The 20,951-nt window shown below is 61.0% G+C and overlaps 1 protein-coding gene across 1 annotated transcript in view; it reads right to left on the reverse strand.

Moving 5' to 3' along the window:
- Positions 1-20,951, reverse strand: part of EGFR (epidermal growth factor receptor) — a 113,107-nt gene that overhangs the window by 7,910 nt on the left and 84,246 nt on the right. Inside the window, exons 16-24 of the mRNA XM_070424819.1 lie at positions 20,253-20,291; positions 17,858-17,999; positions 16,637-16,759; positions 15,895-15,993; positions 8,947-9,132; positions 5,170-5,325; positions 4,372-4,447; positions 2,287-2,433; positions 833-930 (exon numbers count right to left, since the gene is read on the reverse strand). Coding sequence (XP_070280920.1) covers positions 833-930; positions 2,287-2,433; positions 4,372-4,447; positions 5,170-5,325; positions 8,947-9,132; positions 15,895-15,993; positions 16,637-16,759; positions 17,858-17,999; positions 20,253-20,291 — 1,066 coding nt within the window. The remainder of the gene's footprint in view (positions 1-832; positions 931-2,286; positions 2,434-4,371; positions 4,448-5,169; positions 5,326-8,946; positions 9,133-15,894; positions 15,994-16,636; positions 16,760-17,857; positions 18,000-20,252; positions 20,292-20,951) is intronic.

Below are 20,951 nucleotides of genomic sequence, written 5' to 3' on the forward strand. Positions count from 1 at the left end.
GAGGGGGGGGATTGGAGGCCGTGAGCAAGGCCCAGGGGGAGGGCACCCCTCCTGGGCTCCCGAGGTCTAGGAGTCCATGGCTGGCAGACGCCGTGTGTTTACGGGTTAGTCACAGTAAAATCGCCCTGATTCCCTTCCGTGTAGCGACTTCCTCCCTCCCCAGGCCGGGAATTAAAACATCAAAAATTGCCCGCTGGCGTGGCTCGGTGGTTGAGCATCGATCTGTGAACCAGGAGGTCGCAGTTCGATTCCCAGTCAGGGCACAGCCCTGGGTTTCGGGCTCGATCCCCAGTAGCGGGTGTGCAGGAGGCAGCCGATCCATGATTCTCTCTCATCATTGATGTTCCTATCTCTCGCCCTCCCTTCCTCTCTGAAATCACTAAAAATATATTTAAAAAAACATTAAAAATTCCTTGATGCTTAAAAGCCCCCTGAATGAAATGCCAGCGCTTAGGGGGAAGAAGAAAGGCATGAAGCAGCAGTGTTTACGGAGTGCGTATCTGCTACTCGTGGCTGAGGTACTGTTTATAATAATACTAGAGGCCCGGAGCATGAAATTCGTGCGCGGATACGGCCCTTAGGCCTGGCCTGCGATCAGGGCCATCCTCCCTGGCTGCCAGCAGCCAGCCCGTCCCCTGCGGTCACGCCCCGCCCCGCCCCCCCTCCCGTTCCCCATTCACCATCGGAGCCTGCCAGCCGGGGGGGTGGGGGGGGGGGCGGAGAGAGGGACCGAGAGATCAGCCGTTTTGCCCGCTTGCGGCCTGGGGGACGGGGCTGGCACAGGGCAGAGTCTCGGACACGGATGCGAGTTATAGGGACAGAGGTCCGGTACCTGGATGACGAGGTAGCGCTGGGGGTCTCGGGCCATTTTGGAGAATTCACTGATCAACTCTCGGAACTTGGGGCGACTGTCTGCATCTATCATCCAGCCTGGAGGAGGGAGGAGGGAACGGGGTCCAGTGAGAGCCCCAACCATCACCCCCAGGACGGCATTGCTCAGGGGAAGGCTTACGGGGCCTCCCGACAAGCAAGTGCTGCGGAAACCTCCTCCCCCTGTCTCGGCAAACCGGTGCTGACGTGGTCCAAGTCGGACATGTGTGTGCATTGTGTCCTCAGACACGTATGTATCGTGTGTCCCTGATAACAGACATGTATGAATTGGAGAGACGTGTCATCTCTGATCGGCCCGCCGGCTCCTCCGAGGCCAGCACTGCGGCGTGACCCTGGGGGGACCCCTGGGAGCTGCTCTGACTGGGGGCGCCCCATGCCCAAGCTCCCAGGTCCTCACTCCACGTGCCCCTCGTCTGCAGCCACTCAGCAGTCTTGCCAACTGGAAACTGGAGCCCGTGTAGGGGAACTTGGGGACTTTCTCTAAGAACCCAGGGGTCTGGGAAGTCTCCGCCCTGGTGTCCTCATGTGCCCATGGGCTGGGGGGCGGGGGCGGGGCGCGCCGGCAGCAGAGGACACCCCTGTTCCCAGGCTGGTGGCCTTGCTTACAACGACCCCGGCCGATGGACGAGCTGCAGGAGCAGCCGGGAGCTGGCCGCCCTCCTGCCTCCGGGCCTCACATCTACTTCCTACCAGCGGGAGTCAGGCTATTTTTAGGCCAGACTGCCGGTGACCTCGGTCCCAGCTTCCTCGGCCCCCAACAAGGACGTTAAAAATAGACGACCCCAGGCTTGGCGTTCAGAGAGGCATCGATGTTTACATCCCCGCTGCTCCCCGCTCCCCGTTTCCTTCTGGGTAGATGCTCAGCAGCCGGCCGTGTCGCCCTCGGGCCGCTGAGCCTGGGATTCTGCTGCCGTAACAGCGTGACCGGCTCACACACACCCTGGCCCCGGCTCAGATGTTTACCGGCCACCCTGCCGTCAGACCGCACGTAAATCCACGGCTGGAAAGATGGAAATCCAGGCAGGCGTGCTGATTCTACCAGCCTCGTGCGGTTACTCATTCCTGGTCTCTCTGGTCACACACTCCCACCCGGGCGGCCCTTCCCTGGAGCCACTCACGCCAGGGAGCCTGGGTGTCGTGGCTCACGGGGGACTTGGATTTTGTTTATTTGCTCGCAGCCACGGGCAGACGCCGGGCCCCGGGGCTCCGTGAGTCAGGCTCGGCTTCCGGAGGAACGTCCGAGGGGCTGACTGACGGGTGTTTCTGGGCTGGACCGCCTGCTGCAGAGACGGGGGCGGCATTTCTCTGGGGAGCCGAGGGCTCCGCTGTGGGGCTACGGCAGCAACGCCTTCCCAGGCGCAGCTGCGCGAGGGCGGGGTCCCGGCGGTCACTCACACTTGACCATGATCATGTAGACGTCGATGGTGCAGATGGGCGGCTGCGGGAGGCGCTCCCCTTTCTCCAGGATGGTCGAGATCTCACTGGCCGGGATCCCGTCGTAGGGCTTGGACCCAAATGTCATCAGCTCCCACACGGTGACCCCTGCAAGGACAAAGTTGCCGCTTTATGAGTCAGGGACCCCAACGCCTTGTCCTTCGTCATCACTATCGATACGGTTTCTTATGCTTAGAAACCTGTGTTTCTGTGGTCCCGGGCAATGGGCTTGCGTGCTGGGAGCCTCAGTGTACCTCTCTGTAAAGTGGGGTGATGACAGTGTCTGTCGAGGATGTCACGAGGGGCCAGTAACATAACTGAGATGTTCAGACAACACCAGGCAAAGAGCGAGCGGCCAATCAATGGTCAACTTTAGTGACAACAGCCGAGACACCACGGCCACGTGAATGAGTCAATGTCAGTCTGCTCTCGGGCGGGAGGGGCCGCGCAGACGGCCGCCCCCAGCGGCTTGGAGGAGGACACATGGGCTTGCAGCAAGGTTACACACTGGGAGTTTTAATAAAAGAAAAATTAGAGGGTGAGAGAGCAACCAAAGGCCTGGTAGGCACGCATACTGGCATAACCAATGGGCAGGGACACTGGGGCGGTGGGGGCTTGACCTGTGGGTGGGAGTGGCAGGGGAGTCAATGGGGAAAAAGGAGACAGATGTAATACTCTAAACAATAAATATATATATGAAAAATTAGAAACAAAGTCCCCCGTGTTCCTTTGATAAACATGAAAACCCTATACTTGTTGTTTCAAAATTAATCATGACTTAAAAATAATCAGCGCAGTCATTTTCAAACGGGTGTTTTTTTCAGACCATGCCCCAGTTCTGATGGTCTTTTTTTCTTTCTTTTTTTTTTTTTAAAAGCATCTGACTTTTTAAAAATATTGATTTTTAGAGAGAGCAGGAGAGGGAGAAAGGGATAGAAACATCATGGTGAGAGAGAATCATGGATCGGCTGCCTCCTGCACGCCCCACACTGGGGATCGAGCCCGCAACCTGGGCAGGTCCTCTGACTGGGCATCGAACCAGCAACCCCTTGGTGCCTGGGACGATGCTCAACCCCTGAGCCACACCGGCCGGGCCCTGACGGTCTTCCCACGTCCATGCCTGCAAGTCTCTGCTCTGGAAACACACGCACACCCGAGGGAGCTAGTCCTCGCCTGCATAGTGAGCGGTCGCTGCTCCCACAGCTGGGGACAGGTGACACGTCACGAGTCACCCCCACTGAGCAGCGAGCAGCGAGCAGCCCTTCAGCAGCTGGCTGGGTGGCAGGGGAGGCGGAGGGGAGGCGTCCCAGTGGTGAACGCCCCAGCACAGCCCTCTGGGAAAATGCCTGAGTGACACTCTGCTCAGGCAGCCCTTTGTGCAAAGGCCAGGCGGCCAGAAGGTGGAAGGTGAGAGGGGACTGCCCGGGGGGGGGGGGGGGCTGGGGGGGGCAAGTGAGCCGGGGTCCTGATGATGTCTAAGAGCAAGAGCGAGCCCCCTATTCCTACCGTCTTCTCCCAAAGACACTTCCTCATGGTGCATTTCTGCCGCCAGCTCCCCGAGACCACGTTCGCCACCATTCACTCCCAGCCCCAGCCCCAGCCCCAGCCCCAGCCCCAGCCCCAGCCCCTGGGTTAGTCCCTCACCAAACCTCCTTTCTCTACCGGAAACTCTGCCCCCCTCACCCCCGCCCCCACCGCCCGGGGAAACCTCACTTGCTACCTCCCTTTAGTTCACTTCAAAGTCACGCAGGAGGTCGAGTTCAGTCTGGTTTTGCAGATGCAGGCATTTCCCAAGGTCAAGTTCTCTTTCCTTGTCGCCCCCCCCCCCCCCACCCCGTTACCCCCTGGACCAGTTCCCCAGCAGCGGTGGCGTTTAGTGTGGGCGCGTCACGCTTTCTTAGTGTCACTGACAGCGGCGGTATTGCTGTCAGCCGCTGTCCCGGGAGGAAACGCCTGGGTGGTGAGCACAGTGCGGCTCAGCGAGCACTCGGAGCGGCTAAGCCCCGGACAACGCCGCCAACGGGCTCGGGATCCGGCTCGACTCACCGTAGCTCCAGACGTCGCTCTGGTGGGTGTAGATTCGATGTAAGATCGATTCCAGGGCCATCCACTTGATGGGCACCTGGGGACACAGGGACAAGGCGATAAGACAACCGCTGGCTTCCCTCTGCTGAAACCATGCCGCACGCCGCCGGGACAAGTGACGGGGACGAGCGTGGGGAGGCCAGCCCCCAGCCCACCCCACCCCAGGCCCAGGGCTCTCCCAGAGGAGGGGCAGGTTTCACATGGGCTGAGAACAGGGCTGCTCTGGGAGGCCCCGAGCTGGCAGCCCAGGCCTGTGTCTGTGCCCCGTGGTCCCATCCACCCTGTGCTTATGGGGGTTGCTGGGGCCACGCAGGCCGGAGAGGAACGTAAGAGGGTCCGGCGGACCCAGAGCATTCTGAAGGCCTCCCCGCTGGGAGAGCCCCCGGGAGCCCCCGACCGGTCCGAGGAGGGCGCCCAGCGTGCGTCACCGTGACCTCGGGGCTCTGACACGTTCTCGCAGCCGCGTGCCACCCACCAGCGGTGACCCTCCCAGCCGCCTCTGCAGGTGCTTTCCCCTGCGGGGGCCGGACCTAATCCTGGGGACCCGGAGATGGAGCAGAACTCACGGGACTGCTTCCTGTCCTCCGTCAGAAACATCCCTGCTCGTTCTCCCAGCAAATCCTGCCCCCCCAGCCAGGCCCCGGTGTGGCGGTGGCCGCCGCCGCTGTGACGTCACCCGGGACGGCCCGAGAGCGTCCCCCACGCCCGTCAGTCAGTGGCCGGCGGGCCGGCGCCGCGGGTCCCCAGCCAGCGCCTCACCTTGCCGCCCTCCGCGTGGTACTCCTTCTCCTCGGCGCCCAGCAGCTTGGCCAGCCCGAAGTCCGTGATCTTGACGTGCTGCGGCGTCTTCACCAGCACGTTCCTGGCCGCCAGGTCCCGGTGCACCAGGCGCCGCTCCTCCAGGTAGTTCATGCCCTGAGACAGGCCCCGCGGTGAGTGTGACGCGGTGGCTCGGTGACTCCTCCCCACCCCTGGCTGGCGTCTCACTCCCACGCGGACCACGCGGAGGAGCCACGGAGCAGGAGCCGCGCCGCCGGGCCCAGACCTGGCTGCTGGGCGGTGGGCCGGCCAGCAGGACGCCCTCCCGGCGCCGGGCACATCTGTGCACCTGCCACCCTCTCTGTCATTTTATTTATGTTTCTAAGGAACAGCTTGCTTATTTATTTATTTGTTGAGAGAGAGGAAGGGACGAGAGAGAAACATGGATGTGAGAGCACAACACGGATGGGCCGTCTCCTGCATGCCCCCAACTGGGGACCGTGCCCACAATACAGGCATGTGCCCTGACCGGGAATCGAACCCCAAACCTCCTGGTGCACCGGGCGACGCCCAACCAACTGAGCCACACCAGCCAGGGCTCTCTCCCGTGTTTCACATGAAAACCACGTGGCTATTGAATTTGCTTCTACAAGCTCTCCCCACCCCCCCCCCCCCCCCCACCCCCTCACGCCCCCGGCTGCCTCTGGAGCCCTGTGCTGGTCGGAGTCCCTGTTGTAAGAGAGTAGGAAACAGCTGAGAAGCACCTGGTCCCTTCACTGTGCAAACCCAGTAAATGAACTGAGCTCGGCCGCCGGGATCCACGCCGCCCCACCCCTCGGCCTTTAAAGGGCCAGAGCAGCTGGGCTGAGCTGCGATGTGCTGTCTGGAGCCGGCGGGGGGAGGGGAGGGGAGGGCAGCTCCCTGTTCTGCAGCCCGCGGCTCATCGGCGGCGGCGGAGTTTGCATCCGAGATAATTCTGGGACGAGGAGATGAGACCCGAGAGCTTAGATCACACGCTATCCCTCGGTCTGGGTCCCACACGCTGAGGCACCGGGGAGGGCCACCCCGTGCCCAGCAGGGCTACGTTTTAACCAGCCACCGACGACAAGCGCCGCGGTCTTGCTGGCGAGCTCCCAGAACTCCGCGGAGACGCGGGTCCTCTGGGGAGCTCGCTTCCGGCCTCGAGAGCCTGGCTTCCATGTCATCAGCATGTTTATTTTTGTGAATGACTGGGGGCCGGCTGGGCTGCGTTCTGAAACACGGAGGTCCCAGGGACTCTGCCGGCCGGCCTAGACCTCACACAGGAGGGGCCCAGGGCCAGGGGGCCCGCGAGGGGAAGGTTTTCCTGGCGGGGTGGCTGCGGGGGACATTTATAGGCTGTTTTCCCACGGCTGCCGCCTCCCACAGCCCTGGGGAGGAGCCCAGGGTGAGGTACCCCGACGTGGAAAATCCGGGTGCGCACTGACGCGTGGACACGGATGAGGCGGGAAGCAGGACATGGGGCCCGTGGTGCGGGCTCCCCACCGCGGACCCTGCCCTCGGAGGAGGCGGACGGTGTAGGGTGTCTGACTCCAGAGCAGGGGCGTGTGGCACTGACATCGACTGGGGACGGGGACGCTCGCTCGCTGGCCTGTGGGCTCTGCCCTGAGCCGGGGGCCCCTGCGGGTGACGGGCGTGGATCTGGGAGCAAGGTCGCCTGGCGTCCAATCCCCAGTTTGCTACTTGCTAGCCTGAGGCCTTGGCACATTCAACACCCCCTGCCTCAGTTTCCCCACAGTGAAGTGCACGTGGAAAACGAATCCTTTGAACTGAATTGTTTTTTGGAAGCGGGTCCTTATTCAGTTTTATCTCCCAGACGGAGCTAAGCAGGCTGCTGCGTGCGAAGCTGTGGTCAGAGAACGGCGGCCGGACCCAAGTCTCTTCCTGAGGCCCTCGCCCGCGCCCTCCTGAGTGCTCTTCTCATGTCTCAGGCTGCTCCTGGCGACCTACGCTTCCCTCATTTGAATGAAAACTCAACTCTGTGAGCTCTTTTTTAGAAATTGATTTTTCGAGAGAGACATCGCTTTGCTGTTCACTTATCGATGCACTCATTGGTTGATTCTTGTCTGTGCTGTGACCAGGGATCAAACCCGCAACCGGTGCATTGGGATGAAGCTCTAACAGACTGAGCCACAGGCCAGGGCTGTGAGGCCTTAGTCTGGGTTAGGTGATGAGAACGCGCTGTTGTCTAGAAGGCTTGGGAGCCCAGCCCGCGTGGCTCAGTGGTTGAGCATCGACCTATGAACCAGGAGGTCACGGTTCGATTCCCAGTCAGGGCACATGCCCGGGTTGGGGGCTCGACCCCCAGTGCGGGGTGTGCAGGAGGCAGCCGATCCATGATTCTCTCTCATCATTGATGTTTCTCTCTCTCTCCTTTCCTCTCTGAAATCAATGAAAATATATTTTAAAAACAGGAAAGGCTTGGGAAAATGCTAGCTTCATCACCGCCCAGACGGCTTCCTCTCCTGCGGACTGTGCAGTAGGAGATGGGCCCCCAGGGGCAGATGGCCCAGCACGATGCCCTTGGGCTGCAGGGATGGGACTCTTTTGGACAAGAAGGCTGTACACGGTGACTATGCCATGCGGTACATTTCGGGGTTCACCACCTGCCTCACAGAGCCAGGAAGAGTGGGCACGCTCTCCGGCCTGTCCGTGACAGCCCCCGTGGCCTCATGGGCCAGGCGTTCAGGAAACGCTGGCCTCCCTGATGGGCGGGCAGGTGAGGTCTGTGAGTCCCGAGCCCCAGACTTTGGTCTGGAGAACAGAAGCCATTTCCACGCCTGCAGCAAGTGGGAGGGGGGGGGGGCTTCCTTCTGCACCCCCTCCCGCCCCTCCCTCCCTCGCCACTCCTATGATTGTGAAATGATTATTTTTCCTTTCGACTGGGCCATACAATTTTATCTGCTGTCTTGGCGGTTTAGCCGGGACAATAAACTGCCTTCCCGACAATATTTAGGCAGTTTCCCAAGACGGCCCAGCCCGGTGCCAGCGCGGGGCGCCTGCAGCTCAGCCAATCCCGCTGCGCCAAGGCCGAGAGTGTAGGTTCTGGTCAGCCACCAAGTGTTTCTGGGTAGTTTCGCTTCAGACTTGTACAAAGAAAACGGTTTAATCCTTAGATAAATAGTCGCTAACCCCGAGCAAATGTCTCCCTTCCTGGCTGAGGAAACCATTTCCTCCCCCTCCCCCGCGTCCCCCGCCCCCCCAGCCCCCAGACGTGGGTCCCGCCGGCTCCTGGAACACAGCGTCCCTTGGGAATCAGAAAATGAATGTGTCACAGGCGGACAGCTCACAGCGCTTGTGAAAGTCTTCCACACCAAGTGCAGCCAAACAGAGCACAGGAGGCAGGCCGGCCGACTTAAATGCGGGTTGATGCCCTGGCTGGTGTTGCTCAGTGGACTGAAGGGTCCCGGGTTCCATCCCTGGTCAGGGCACAGGCCCGGGTTGCAGGCTCGATCCCCAGTAGGGGGCGTGCAGGAGGCAGCCAATCCATGATTCTCTCTCATCATCGATGTTTCTATCTCTCCCCCGTCCCTTCCTCTCTGAAATCAGTAGAAATATATTTTAAAAACATAGCCGGATGACCTGATGCCCAGCGTGCAGTGGGACAGGCACGACTGGAGGCGGAAGATAATTCATTTTCATCCCAAAGAGCGTGGGGCTCCCACGAGTGGCCACACGTCCCAGGAGAGGAGGGACGGGCAGCGGGCTGTGGGCTCGGGCACGTGCCCTCCGACTGACCTTGGCGATCTGCACACACCAGTTGAGCAGGTACTGGGAGCCGATGTTGTCCTTGTGCTCGCGCACGTAGTCCAGGAGGCAGCCGAAGGGCATGAGCTGCGTGATGAGCTGGACCGTGGAGGTCAGGCAGATGCCCAGCAGGCGGCACACGTGGGGGTTGTCCACGCTGGCCATCACATAGGCTTCCTGCGTGGACGAGAGGCGAGGAGGGCGTCAGACGTGCTCCCACGGGGGCTGAGGGGGAGGCAGGCCGACCCCTCCCAGGTCAAAGAGCGACATGATGTGGAGGGACAAGCTAGCCGGGAGGTGGACGTGTCCGCGGGGCCTTTGATGCATCGCGCTGTGAATGCCTAGGCGCAGCGCGAGGCCGGCACCCCCGGGGGCGCGTTGGGACCCCCTTTGCAGGGCGCCCCAGTGGCAGAGACCTGATGTGCCCAGCCTGGCACTGCCAAGGTCTTCACGAAAGACCTCTGCCTCGAAGCTAAGGAGGCTGCAGTTAAGATGTCAGCAGTGGAGGGACCTGGGGAGCATTATGCTGAGCGAAACAAGCCACTCAGAGAAAGACCAGGGTCCATGGTCTCGCTCATCTGTGGAGTCTCGTGAACCAAGTGAACTGATGAACTAAACAGACCCAGAGACACAGACGCATGGACAGACTGTGGAAGCTCAGAGGGAAGGCAGGTGGGTGGGTGGGAAGCGATGAACCGATGAATTTGTGCGCAAATACGCATCACCCGGACACAGACAGTAGGGGGGGAGGGCCTGGGGTGGGGGGAGTGGCTGGGAGAGGTCAATGGGGAAAGGGGCCAAATGTAATACTTTCAACAATAAAGATAAAAAATTAAAAAATAATAAAACGTCGTCAGGGTTCCCAGGCCCGGATAGGGACTCGCCCACGGATGCTGGGCCCTCGAGGGTGGCTGGCCAGGTGTGAGGCGGCAGGGCCAGCAGGGCTCCCCTGAGCTGGCAGGTGGCCCTGAGTCCCCGCTGTGGTCCTGGGGCCACCTATGCAATGGGGAGCCAGAGACCCTGCCAGGGGCCCGTCCGAGGCTGAGAGGCGCGGCGGGCGTGAAATCTACCGAGAGGCGGACTCGTGGCCGCCGGGATTCCCTGTGAGCAGGGCGGTCTGCGTTGCCCTCGCATGAGTCTCGGACGGGAAGCTGCGCTGCTCTGCGCCGCTCTGCACCCGGCGGCCGCACCCCCTCGGCTGCTGGCTGCCAGGCAGGGGCCTTTGTGGGGCACAGACCGGAGCAGAGACGATGTGAACCGCTGCTTTCTCGGGTGGAGGGAGCTGTTATTTATGACCCTGCACACAACGGGGCCCTCTCTTCTGTCTGCGTGAGCATGCGGGAACCCTGACTTTCACCCATAAATCCTTCCTCTCTTCCTCTAACAGACAAAGGGCGGGGGCTCTTCGTGGGGGACCACAGGGCCTGCAGGAGGCAGCTCAGAGGCGCCTTTGTCCATCTCCGCTGCTCCTGTCGGATGAGGGGCAGCCGGGCGCTCCCTGCAGCAGTGAAGGCACCTGGGCCGCTGGGCATGGGAGGTGGCAGACAGGAGATGGAGGTGGGGGGCCTCCCCCTCCCCGGGCCTCACCTTCCAGTCCCGCCCCCACACCCCTCTGGTCCCCCTCCCTGTTCTGTCAGCCCTCCCTCAGGACCCCCCGCAGCCCTCCCCCCGGCCAGGCCCTCTCCTCCTGTCCCTGGGCTGACTCCTCTGCAGGGGAGCCGCCCCAGACCCCGAATCCGAGTTTGATTCTCCTGGCATCTCATTTTTCCCCGGGGGGACGGGCTGGGCACAGCCTGGGAACTTTCTGTGAGAGACGCCAACTCCTGGCCTCCCAGATGCAGGGAGGCGGGCCCAGCCGTCTGTCTGTCTGTGTGTCGGAACAAGAGCTTCAGGCACTCATGGTGATGGCACTTAGGTATTTGTGTGATTCTGAAGTCTTCCCCACCAGGCTCTCTGAGGAAAGGGCTGTAGGTCAGCTCTGGTACATGCCAGAGCCCCGGTACACGCCAGAGCCCCCGTACACGCCAGAGCCCCCGGTACATGCCAGAGCCCCCGGTACACGCCAGAGCCCCCGGTACATGCCAGAGCCCCGGTACACGCCAGAGCCCCCGGTACATGCCAGAGCCCCGGTACACGCCAGAGCCCCCGGTACATGCCAGAGCCCCCGGTACACGCCAGAGCCCCGGTACACACCCAGAGCTCCCAATACATGCCAGAGCTCCCAGTATAAGCCAGAGCCCCAGGTACACATCCAGAGCTCCCAATACACGCCAGAGCCCCAGGTACACGCCAGAGCCCCCGGTACATGCCAGAGCCCCGGTACACGCCAGAGCCCCCGGTACATGCCAGAGCCCCCGGTACACGCCAGAGCCCCGGTACACACCCAGAGCTCCCAATACATGCCAGAGCTCCCAGTATAAGCCAGAGCCCCAGGTACACATCCAGAGCTCCCAATACACGCCAGAGCCCCAGGTACATGCCAGAGCCCCCGGTACATGCCAGAGCCCCGGTACACGCCAGAGCCCCCGGTACATGCCAGAGCCCCCGGTACACGCCAGAGCCCCGGTACACACCCAGAGCTCCCAATACATGCCAGAGCTCCCAGTATAAGCCAGAGCCCCAGGTACACATCCAGAGCTCCCAATACACGCCAGAGCCCCAGGTACATGCCAGAGCCCCCGGTACACGCCAGAGCCCCCGGTACACGCCAGAGCCCCCGGTACATGCCAGAGCCCCGGTACACGCCAGAGCCCCGGTACACACCCAGAGCTCCAGGTACACACCCAGAGCTCCAGGTACACGCCAGAGCCCCCGGTACACACCCAGAGCTCCCTGTACACACCCAGAGCTCCCTGTACACCCAGAGCTCCCAGTACACACCCAGAGCTCCCTGTACACCCAGAGCTCCCTGTACACACCCAGAGCTCCCTGTACACCCAGAGCTCCCAGTACACACCCAGAGCTCCCAGTACACACCCAGAGCTCCCAGTACACCCAGAGCCCCAGGTACACGCCCAGAGCTCCCAGTACACGTCAGGGCTCCCAGTACATGTCCAGAGCTCCCAGTACACCCAGAGCTCCCAGTACACCCAGAGCCCCAGGTACACACACAGAGCTCCCAGTACACCCAGAGCCCCCAGTACACCCAGAGCTCCCAGTACACCCAGAGCTCCCAGTACACGCCCAGAGCTCCCAGTACATGTCCAGAGCTCCCTGTACACCCAGAGCTCCCAGTACACGCCCAGAGCTCCCCGCACTGGACCCGCTGCCAAGCGCTGATTATTTATTGCTCCCCTGCCCCCCGCCCCCGCCCCATGTGCTCCTGCTGACTCAGCAGTGTGGTCAGCACTTGGCGGGTGCGCCCGGATCTTTCCTCCTTCCTTCATTCCAGCGCAGCCGGCCCTACACCCAGGCACTGAGCCGCCTGGGAAATGCCAGGGCTGCACTGCACGGCAATCACACGAAGCCGAAAGGCAAAGCAGAGCAGCAACCCGCCCCCCCCCAACGTCTCTGCACAAGGATCTCGCTGGGGGCCTTCCCGAGCGAGGCGAGGCTCCCCCCTTTAAGGAGCTGCGGTTCTCTTTTTTGCGCCTACAACCCAGCAGGACGCGTGCCCGTGGCAGACCCGGCACATTCCCACGCCCTCATGGGGGAAGGGCCCGTCACAGGAAGTCAGACCTGCAAGAGGCCTGAGCTCCTTTCCTCCGAGGCCATTTCTGTCTAAAAGGGAATCGAGGCGCCGGGAGGCGAAGAGCCCACCCGAGACCACGGTCCCCGGGCGGGAGCTGGCCCGCGGCGGGCGGCTCTCCGGCCCGTGCCGGCTGCAGGTCCACCCAGAGCTCGGACGGGACGCGGTGCACCGGCACGTCCGCAGATCTGTTTTGCACTCCCTTTCCCTGGCCCGCCCTCAACTTAAGCTGGAAAGTCCACGGAAAAATGAACAGGCCCGTGGCTGCCAAAAGCACAAATCACTCTCTCCCCCGAGTCTGGGAATCGGTACAACCACAACACGGAGGCAGGCAGGCAGGCAGGCAGGCCTCCGGCGGCCCCTGCAGCTCAGGCTCCGGGGGTTTGGAAACATGTTGTCCTCATTTCGAGGGAGAAAAATCCGCGCCCAGCACTGAGCGGCCGTCTGTGGCGGGGCCGGAGGGCCTGGCCGGACCGAGTGAGGATGGGGAGCAGCTCGGCGGGGGCGTCGGGCCACACAGAGCCTGGAGCCCCGCCAGGTTCCGCCCCGTTACAATCTGATGGAGCCACAGAACCAGGTCGCCCCTTCCGCCCCCCCGTCCCCCCTCAGGCACAATGGGGACGCTGCTGGGTCACGTGTCCCGTTCATTGTGCGCACCAGCGAGTGAGCTGTGTTCTTCGCTGTTTGTTCTGGAATCTCGGAGGCACAGGGTGACCCACGGCGAGCACGCCTGGTATTCTACTGCCCCGCCCGCCGGCAGGCGGAGTCCGCACTCGGAGCCGCCAGGACAGGGTCCCGGTCACGTGCAGGGTGTCTCTGAGGCCTGGGGACCTTGAAAGTCTGTTACTTTGTCCCAGTTGCCAAAATGAGTTTTTGGATCCTGCCTTCTTGCTTGAGTTCCCATCGAAGACGATTTCATGCTGAGCTCTGGGAAAAGAGCCCCCCCACCCGGCCCCGCTCTCAACCGCCTTCGGCAGAGCCTGTCTCCCCTTAAGAGTAAGGAGTAGGTGCCCTGGCCCGGCCGAGTGGCTCAGTGGTGGAGCATCGACCTAGGAACCAGGAGCTCACGGTTCAATTCCCGTCAGGGCACAGGCCCGGGTTGTGGGCTCCATCCCCAGGGTGGGGTGTACAGGAGGCAGCCGATCAGTGATTTTCCCTCATCTTTGATATTTCTCTCTCTCTCTCTCCCTCCCTCTCTCTTCCTCTCTGAAATCAATAAAAATATATTTTTTAAAAAAGAATGAAGAGTAGGTGCCCAGCATGTGGCCCGCCGGCCGTGAGTTTGACAGGCTTGATGTACACGCTCCCACGAGCCTTCGAAAGAAGGCACTCGGCCCCAAGGGGCTCTATCGTCTACTTCTCTGTCCCCCGAAAGCACATTTCCTCCAATGTCAGGGCTCTGGGGGCCCTTTCCAGGGAACACCGCTTCCTCCCCAAAGCATAGCTGCTGGCTCCCACCGCCCTCCCTCTGCCTGGTGATATGGCGGGAATTCGCGCTTTAGCATCGTTGTGCGAGACCCACGAGGACGTCCGGAAGGAGGCAGTGACGAGTGAAGGGGACGCATCTCCTCCCTTCCTCCTGGTTCCGCTAACAGGAGCGGACACCACGCTAAAGGGGCTTCACACTGATCTGTGAGCCGTGACGGCAAGAGGTAATTGCCTTTGACGAGTATGTCCTCGTGTGGGGGCTGTCACGGCGCTTATGGAGGCGGCGTCTTAGTTCAGGGGGCGTCTGAACTGGTGGAGGCAGGGGGACCCCTGGAGAACTGAAGTGGAGGGGGGCTGCCCCTGGGGGGTCCCCGCTGGCGTGGCTCACTGAGCATCGTCTGTGGGTCGGAGGCCGAGTGGGGATGTCACCGCCGACCGCTGCCCTTCTTGGCTGAAAGGGGAGCCACACCCCAGAGACGCTGGAGTCGCTTTCCCTGACCGTTAACACTGCATCCCCAACCCGCTGCTGACCCCTCCTCCTCCGTGGGCACACCCAGCCTCAGGCTCACCTGACGAGCTCCGGGAGGCCAGCGTGGCGGGCCCCACAGACTCGGAGGCCAAAGGAACCACACAGGATGCTCTGGTCATGAAAACCCCTGAGCAAGAGCAGGTCCTGGTGGCAGTCACGGCCCCGGCCTGTGGCTCCCCCGGCCAAGGCCCATCTTCCGCCACAGCAGGCTGTCCATCGTCTCTGCGTCTAGGATCACGGGCCCTGGCGATGGAGAGCAATCCTCTCTCCTGGGCCTCTCGGGGCACCATCTCCCCGGGAACACGAGCTCAGAGGAGCCTCACGGCTGTCTTGTTCCCCGAATGCCATCTCTACGGGCTGTGGATTGTTCACCACCCCGAACCCACAGGAGACAAGAAGTATGTGTCCCCTCGTTTCACTCTCGGCTCCAATCCCAGAGATTTCCCGGCTGTGCTTTCTCCCGCCCCCTCACCCACCACCCATGGATGTCACGCACCCTCCTGTGCCTCTCCTTCGACTCCCGGCTATAAAACAAGCTGCAAAACTGCCACTCTCCGCAGCATCTTCCCAATCCTTGGGGATTTCGCTTCCCGGCATTGTCGTCAGTTTGGTTCAAGTTAACTCATAACAATTCTCGGGGCGGGGCGGGGAGGGAGAGGTCTGAACATTTCTTACGTCCACCAAAGCAAAAACATCATAACCTGTGGAACATCCCAAACACTCCTCCATAAAGTAAGCATCCAGAGACGCCGAGGAACACTGCAATTATTTGGGGAGCAAGCGCAGAAGGCGGGCGACCGTGTCTAGAGTCGCCAGCTCATCATACTATAAATTCTAGGCATCTTTCAAACGTCATTTCAAAGGTGGGAGAACTCGATGGAGCAAAGTGACCGTGAATCTCCGAGTCAGAGGGACAGTGGGCTGGATCCCTACCCCCCGCGCGCCCCCCGCCCCTCCCCCCCGCCCCAGGAACCTGAGCACGTCTCTTTGGGCCTCCATTTCTTCATCGACACGGTGCTGGGCATCACCCCTACCCCCGAGTTCGCCAGGGGCGACCGCGTGTAAACCTCGCGAGAGTGAGGCCCACCCTCGGAGGGAGAGGAGAGAATGGCGGAGCTGAGTCCTCCCCTCCTCTCAGGAGAAGGCCTGAGAGGGACGCACGCCAACGAGAGGCAGAGGGAAGGAGACCCTTCGAATGTGGAGATGAAGAGAGTGTCCCACGCCAGCGTGCTGCCCGCCCCGAGAAAGGCGGCCCCTGACCGCCAGGCCCGTGGCAGCGAGAGGGCAGACTCACATCGAGGATTTCCTTGTTGGCCTTCGGAGACGTGGCTTCCCGCAATTCCTTGATGGCCACGGGGATTTTAACCTTCTCGCCCTCCGGGATCCAGAGCCCCTGCGAGAGAGAGAGAGAGAGAGAGAGAGAGAGAGAGAGAGAGAGAGAGCAGGCATGAGCTGGCAGGCCTTACACACGCCACGTGGGGCTTCAGGAGTGACGCCGTCCGGAAGGGCCAGGGACAAGGAGCTCAGCCCTGCACGGCAAGGCCACCGGCGCCGGGAGTCCCCAAGTCTTAGCGGCTCTTTGGCGATCACGGTCCACGGATCAGAGTCGTCGGATAAACACCCTACGTTCGCGCCCATGACACAGTCAGAGTGCGCCGTTGCTCCCACAGCTCTAAGGCACCCGGTCCAGGCCTAACCGAGAGCAGGCTTCACGCAAAGAGGACTAGAGACAGACGATGGAGAGGAGGCTGCTCGGACCGGGGCCTGACTCGGAAGCTGACCTCTAGAGTCAATGCCAACTTCTATAAAATGCGTCTGTGGACACGTCTCACGGGACCACTTATTCGGCGCCGTGATTAGAAAAGATTTCCCCTCGACAACTTGGGGAAAATGCTGGAATTTCCCAAACCCTCAGCAATACAAGGAATAAATGACATACACAGACGACAGCCGAGGACTCTGGCTTCGCTCCCCTGGGAGGCGAGGGGCCGCCAGCCCGAGCCCCCGGAGCGTCTGTGCCGTGTCTGGCATCTCACCTTGTACACGGTGCCGAACGCGCCGGAGCCCAGCACCTTGATCTTTTTGAACTCGGTCTCCTTTAGGATCCTCAGGAGGGCCTGGTTGGGCGCCTCCCCGCTGGGGGTCAGGGGCTCCACGAGCTGTGGGAGACGAGGGTGAGCGACGAGTGACGGGGATGCTGGTCAGCCTCCACGCCCCCCGTGGACCAGGCCTGGTCCTGCCTCAGCCCAGAGAACCTGCCGGCTCGCTCAGGCCACACGGCCACCTGCTCTGAGGGACTTCGTGAAGACACGGGCATCCCTGACCGGAACTGGTCCAGTTCAACAAATGTAACTTCCAGCTCTGTTTCCCTTAGTTGACCGGGGAAGTGTGGGTGAGGAAGCTTTTTATGGGGGGGGGGGGTCATTTTGGTCGCCTGCTGAACCTCCTGACACCCAAGTGCCAGGATGCCCCCAGCTTCCCTGGGGACTCCTCCCGGGGACTCCGGCTTCCGACCCTGCTGGGCACAGATGCCGCGCACGGACTGTCCTGGGGAATGGCAGTGCCGGGAACACACTGTGGGAAGCAGAGCTCGGAGAGGGACAGGTGTGGACAGGGGCGCCTTCCAGTTCCGTCTCCCCACCCACGGGGCCTCCCCAGGACTCAGCAGGCACCGCTCAAAGGCTGGCTCCTGCACGTTACACACGTACTGTCCTCTGTTTTTAAAAAATATTAAAAAAAAAAATATCACCCGAGGGTATTTTTCCATTGATTTTCAGAGAGGGTGGAAGGGAGGAGGAGAGATACACAGAGAGAAACGTGGATATATGGGTTGCTTCCCACATGTGCCCCACCGGGGCTGGGGATCAGCCTGCAACTGAGGTACGTGCCCTTGACTGGGATCGAACCTGGGACCCTTCAGTCCACAGGCCGACGCTCCATCCACTGAACCAACCTGGCCGGGGCCCCAGGTCCTGTCCTTTAAGCAGCCCCCTGGTAGCTGTCACTGTGCACTTACCCAGAAACATGTGTGCTTCCCTGGGTAGATGCCTCCCGTGTAGCTAATGGTCACTGGGCGTTCACACGCTTCCCGGCTTTGCCATCACAGGGAAGGAAGCGCAATGACGCAGTGACATCCTCAAACACAGTCTCAGAGGCCCACGCAGAAGGGCCCTGCCCTCTCCCCTGTGTGTGTGTGTGTGTGTCGGGGGGGGGGGGGTGTCCCCAGGGGCTGGGGCGGCGCAGGGGGGCGCTCTCACCTCCCTCTCCTGCAGCAGCCGGCGCAGCGTGCGCTTGCGGACGATGTGGCGCCGACGCAGACACAGGCCCACCACCAGCGCCACAGTCAGCAGCAGGAAGAGGCCGCCCACGATCCCCATGGCGATGGATGGGATCCAGGGCCTGAAGGAGGTGCACACACGGGGGAAGGTCAGGTTGCTGCCAGACGTCATGGCATCTGCGTTTCACCTACGTCCTGCCTGTGCTGGAACGCTGACGCCACTGAACACGCTCAGAGAGGCGCTGCAGCCGCTGAGGGGGTGGGGCTGAGGGTCCCTGCAGCGTCCTCACTCGTCCCCGCCCCCAACCTGGCTGCATTGCACTTTTCAAACCGAGGTGTTATCTGGATCTCTCCATATAGTGGCTATACTACTATATAATTATTTTATGTTATTTTTTTATAAAGAGGGAAGAGAGAGAGAGAGAGAGAGAGAGAAACACCGATTGGCTGCCTCCTGCATGATCCCCACTGGGGATGGAGCCCACAATCTGGGCATGTGTCCTGACCGGGAATTGAACCGGCAACCCAGCCACCTTTGGTGCATAGCACAACGCCCGACCAACTGGGCCACACGGGGCAGGGCAATGGTTCTATTTCAATCTGTTGATTGAGAAAAGACATTAATTCCAAAAGTAACTCAGACTTCAGTTCTGGTTTCCAAGTGAATTTGCATGTCTCTCAGAGTCTCTCTGTGCGTCGGAAGCAGCGCCCTCCGGTCCGTGAGCCCCGCGCTATCTGCTGGCCTGGCTGGGGGAGGGGCCTGTCAGTGATGCCGAGCCTCCTCGAAGGGCCCTTGGCTTTCCAGATGGCACCACAGCCGCGGAAGTGCTTCGAGTGAGCTCGGAGGGGGCTGTGCAATGAGGGGACCGCACACAGAGACCACCCCTGTCCTAGACCAGGGGTGTCACCTTGGAGCCTCGAACCCCCAGGCGAGGTTGTGCCTGATTCCAGAGAGAGCGAAACTCAAACTCAAACTCTAAAGCTCCCTGGGGAGAGAGCCGTCTGAAGCAGAAGATTCCGAATTTGAATATAAAGTTGTTATTCTTAAGTGTCGGTGCCACTTCAGCTTCCGGCAGACTTCCTCGTTCCAGGTAGAAATGTGAACAAACAGCGAAGATTAACCAGCTGCGGCGTTTGGACGCACAATAATGGGACGTCGTCCTTACGAACTTCTCGTAAGTGGGTCACACGCACTTCGTGAAAGTGACAGTTAACCACACGTTCTGCTTAGAGTACACGAGCCATCCCCCGCGTCCGACCGTCTGCCCACCACTGCCGCCAGAGCTCATGGGTTTCCACGGTTTTGGAGGGAACGTGAGAGAGATATAGGAACGAATCGGTTCCTACAGAGGATGTGTCCCACGTCGAGTCATAACGAGAGCGAGTGAATGGAAAAACTTAAAAGAGTAAACACAACAAAGATCAGTGCCAGGCGGGTGCCTGTGGGGCGAGAGGGACCTCACTGGAGGTGCTGACTGTGGACGAGCAGCAGGAGCTGGCTGTGCCCCGGCCCGGGAAGAGGGAGGGCTGAAGGGACCTTTCTCCCCGCAGCGACCTCCTGTGTGCCCTGACGTTCCCCGGAGAGTAGGAAGGATCCGTGACCATGGCTGATTCTGGGGGGAAGCGTCCGAGGCACTGAGACGGGTTCCGTCGACATGACGGGAACCGCAGGGGCTCCCAGCCCGGCTGGGGTGGCTCAGCCGGTTGGGCGTCGACCGGGATGTCACCAGTTTGATCCCCAGTCAGGGCACAGGCCCGGGTTGCAGGCTTGCTCCCCAGTGGGGGGCATGCAGGAGGCAGCCGATGGATGTTTCTCTCTCCTCGACGTTTCGACAGGTGTCTGTATAAATCCGATTCCTCTCTAGACGTTACTCATCGATTACCCCACTCTTCCCTGCTGAGTCCGAACAGGAAGCCCAGCTCTGCTGGTCCCAGGGCCGCGTTTCAGCAACGACGGCAAAGTGACCAGAACTGAACTGCTGAGGAGGTGGCGCTGAGAAAGATCAGGGAGAAACCCCAAGCTGGAGCTTTGTCACCGAGCAGAAAGGTCATTCGAGCACAGGTCTGTGGCAGGGCCAGCTGGGACAGGTCAGGGAGGGAGGAAGAGAAGCTAGGAGAAGCGAAGGGTCCAACCACACAGGTGTGACCAAAGAAGTCAGAGGAAGGACAGAGGAAGGAGTGCTGGGCATCGAGCACGCACTTCCTGCACCCCTCACGGCAGCACCCCACCAGAGCCCGGAGACGGCGGGGTGGGGGGACCAGCAGGTGCTGGCCCAGAGGGAAGAACCTGGCCAGGCAGAGGGGAGCCAGCAATGCAGGGGGCACTGTCTCTGCCCATATTGTGCTGTGTCATTAGACAACGTGGTCACACTTACCTGTTGGTCGTGCAGCCTTCAAGACCTGGCCCTGTGCAGCTGCAGGGAGCAAAAGAGAAATACGTTTTGATGGTGCTCTTCCTGAGCATGTTCTCTGGAAGAGCTGTTGTGAAGTCATGAGCAAGCCTCTTTTTATTCCATCACCAGGCATCCTCTCTCTTCTCTCTTAGGAAGCCGTGGCCCAGAGGGGTTACCAGTGAGTGAGATGCCCAGGGTCGTGATAACGTAAGTGGCAGAGACTGAGGGTCTGGGACTCATAATCTCTGCTCCTCCCCCGATCCCCCCGACTGAGCACAGTTCCAAGTGGAGAAGGATTAAGTTCCTCTCAAAGCGTTAAAACCGCGATGCGCCTCAATCTGGGGGCGGTGGTTAATCATCTATTCTTACGCCTTTATTCACTCGGCAAATATTTTTGAGTGTCTACTCTGCGACAGGGACTGTCCTAGTGCTGAAAGGCAGAGAGTTTCCCGTCTTGTACCGAAGTGTTTCCACGTATTGCTTTGGCACAGGCACAGCTGTCTCACAGCTGTCTCGAGGGTACAAGAGGGCAGAACAGAACCAGGTCCTGGGTCGTGCTGGTCCAAGGGGGAGTGAGGGGGACGCAGGTGAGCAAGGACACGGGCCTCGGGGGCAGGGGACTGGGTGGCGATGAGGACTGCAGGCCCGAAAGCCGGGAGCAGGAGCTGGCTTCCTCCAGGG

This window comes from Myotis yumanensis, unplaced genomic scaffold (assembly GCF_028538775.1).
Source record: "Myotis yumanensis isolate MYYU_CA2020_CCGP unplaced genomic scaffold, mMyoYum1.0.hap1 SCAF_9, whole genome shotgun sequence".
NCBI classification, from domain to species: Eukaryota; Metazoa; Chordata; class Mammalia; order Chiroptera; family Vespertilionidae; genus Myotis; species Myotis yumanensis.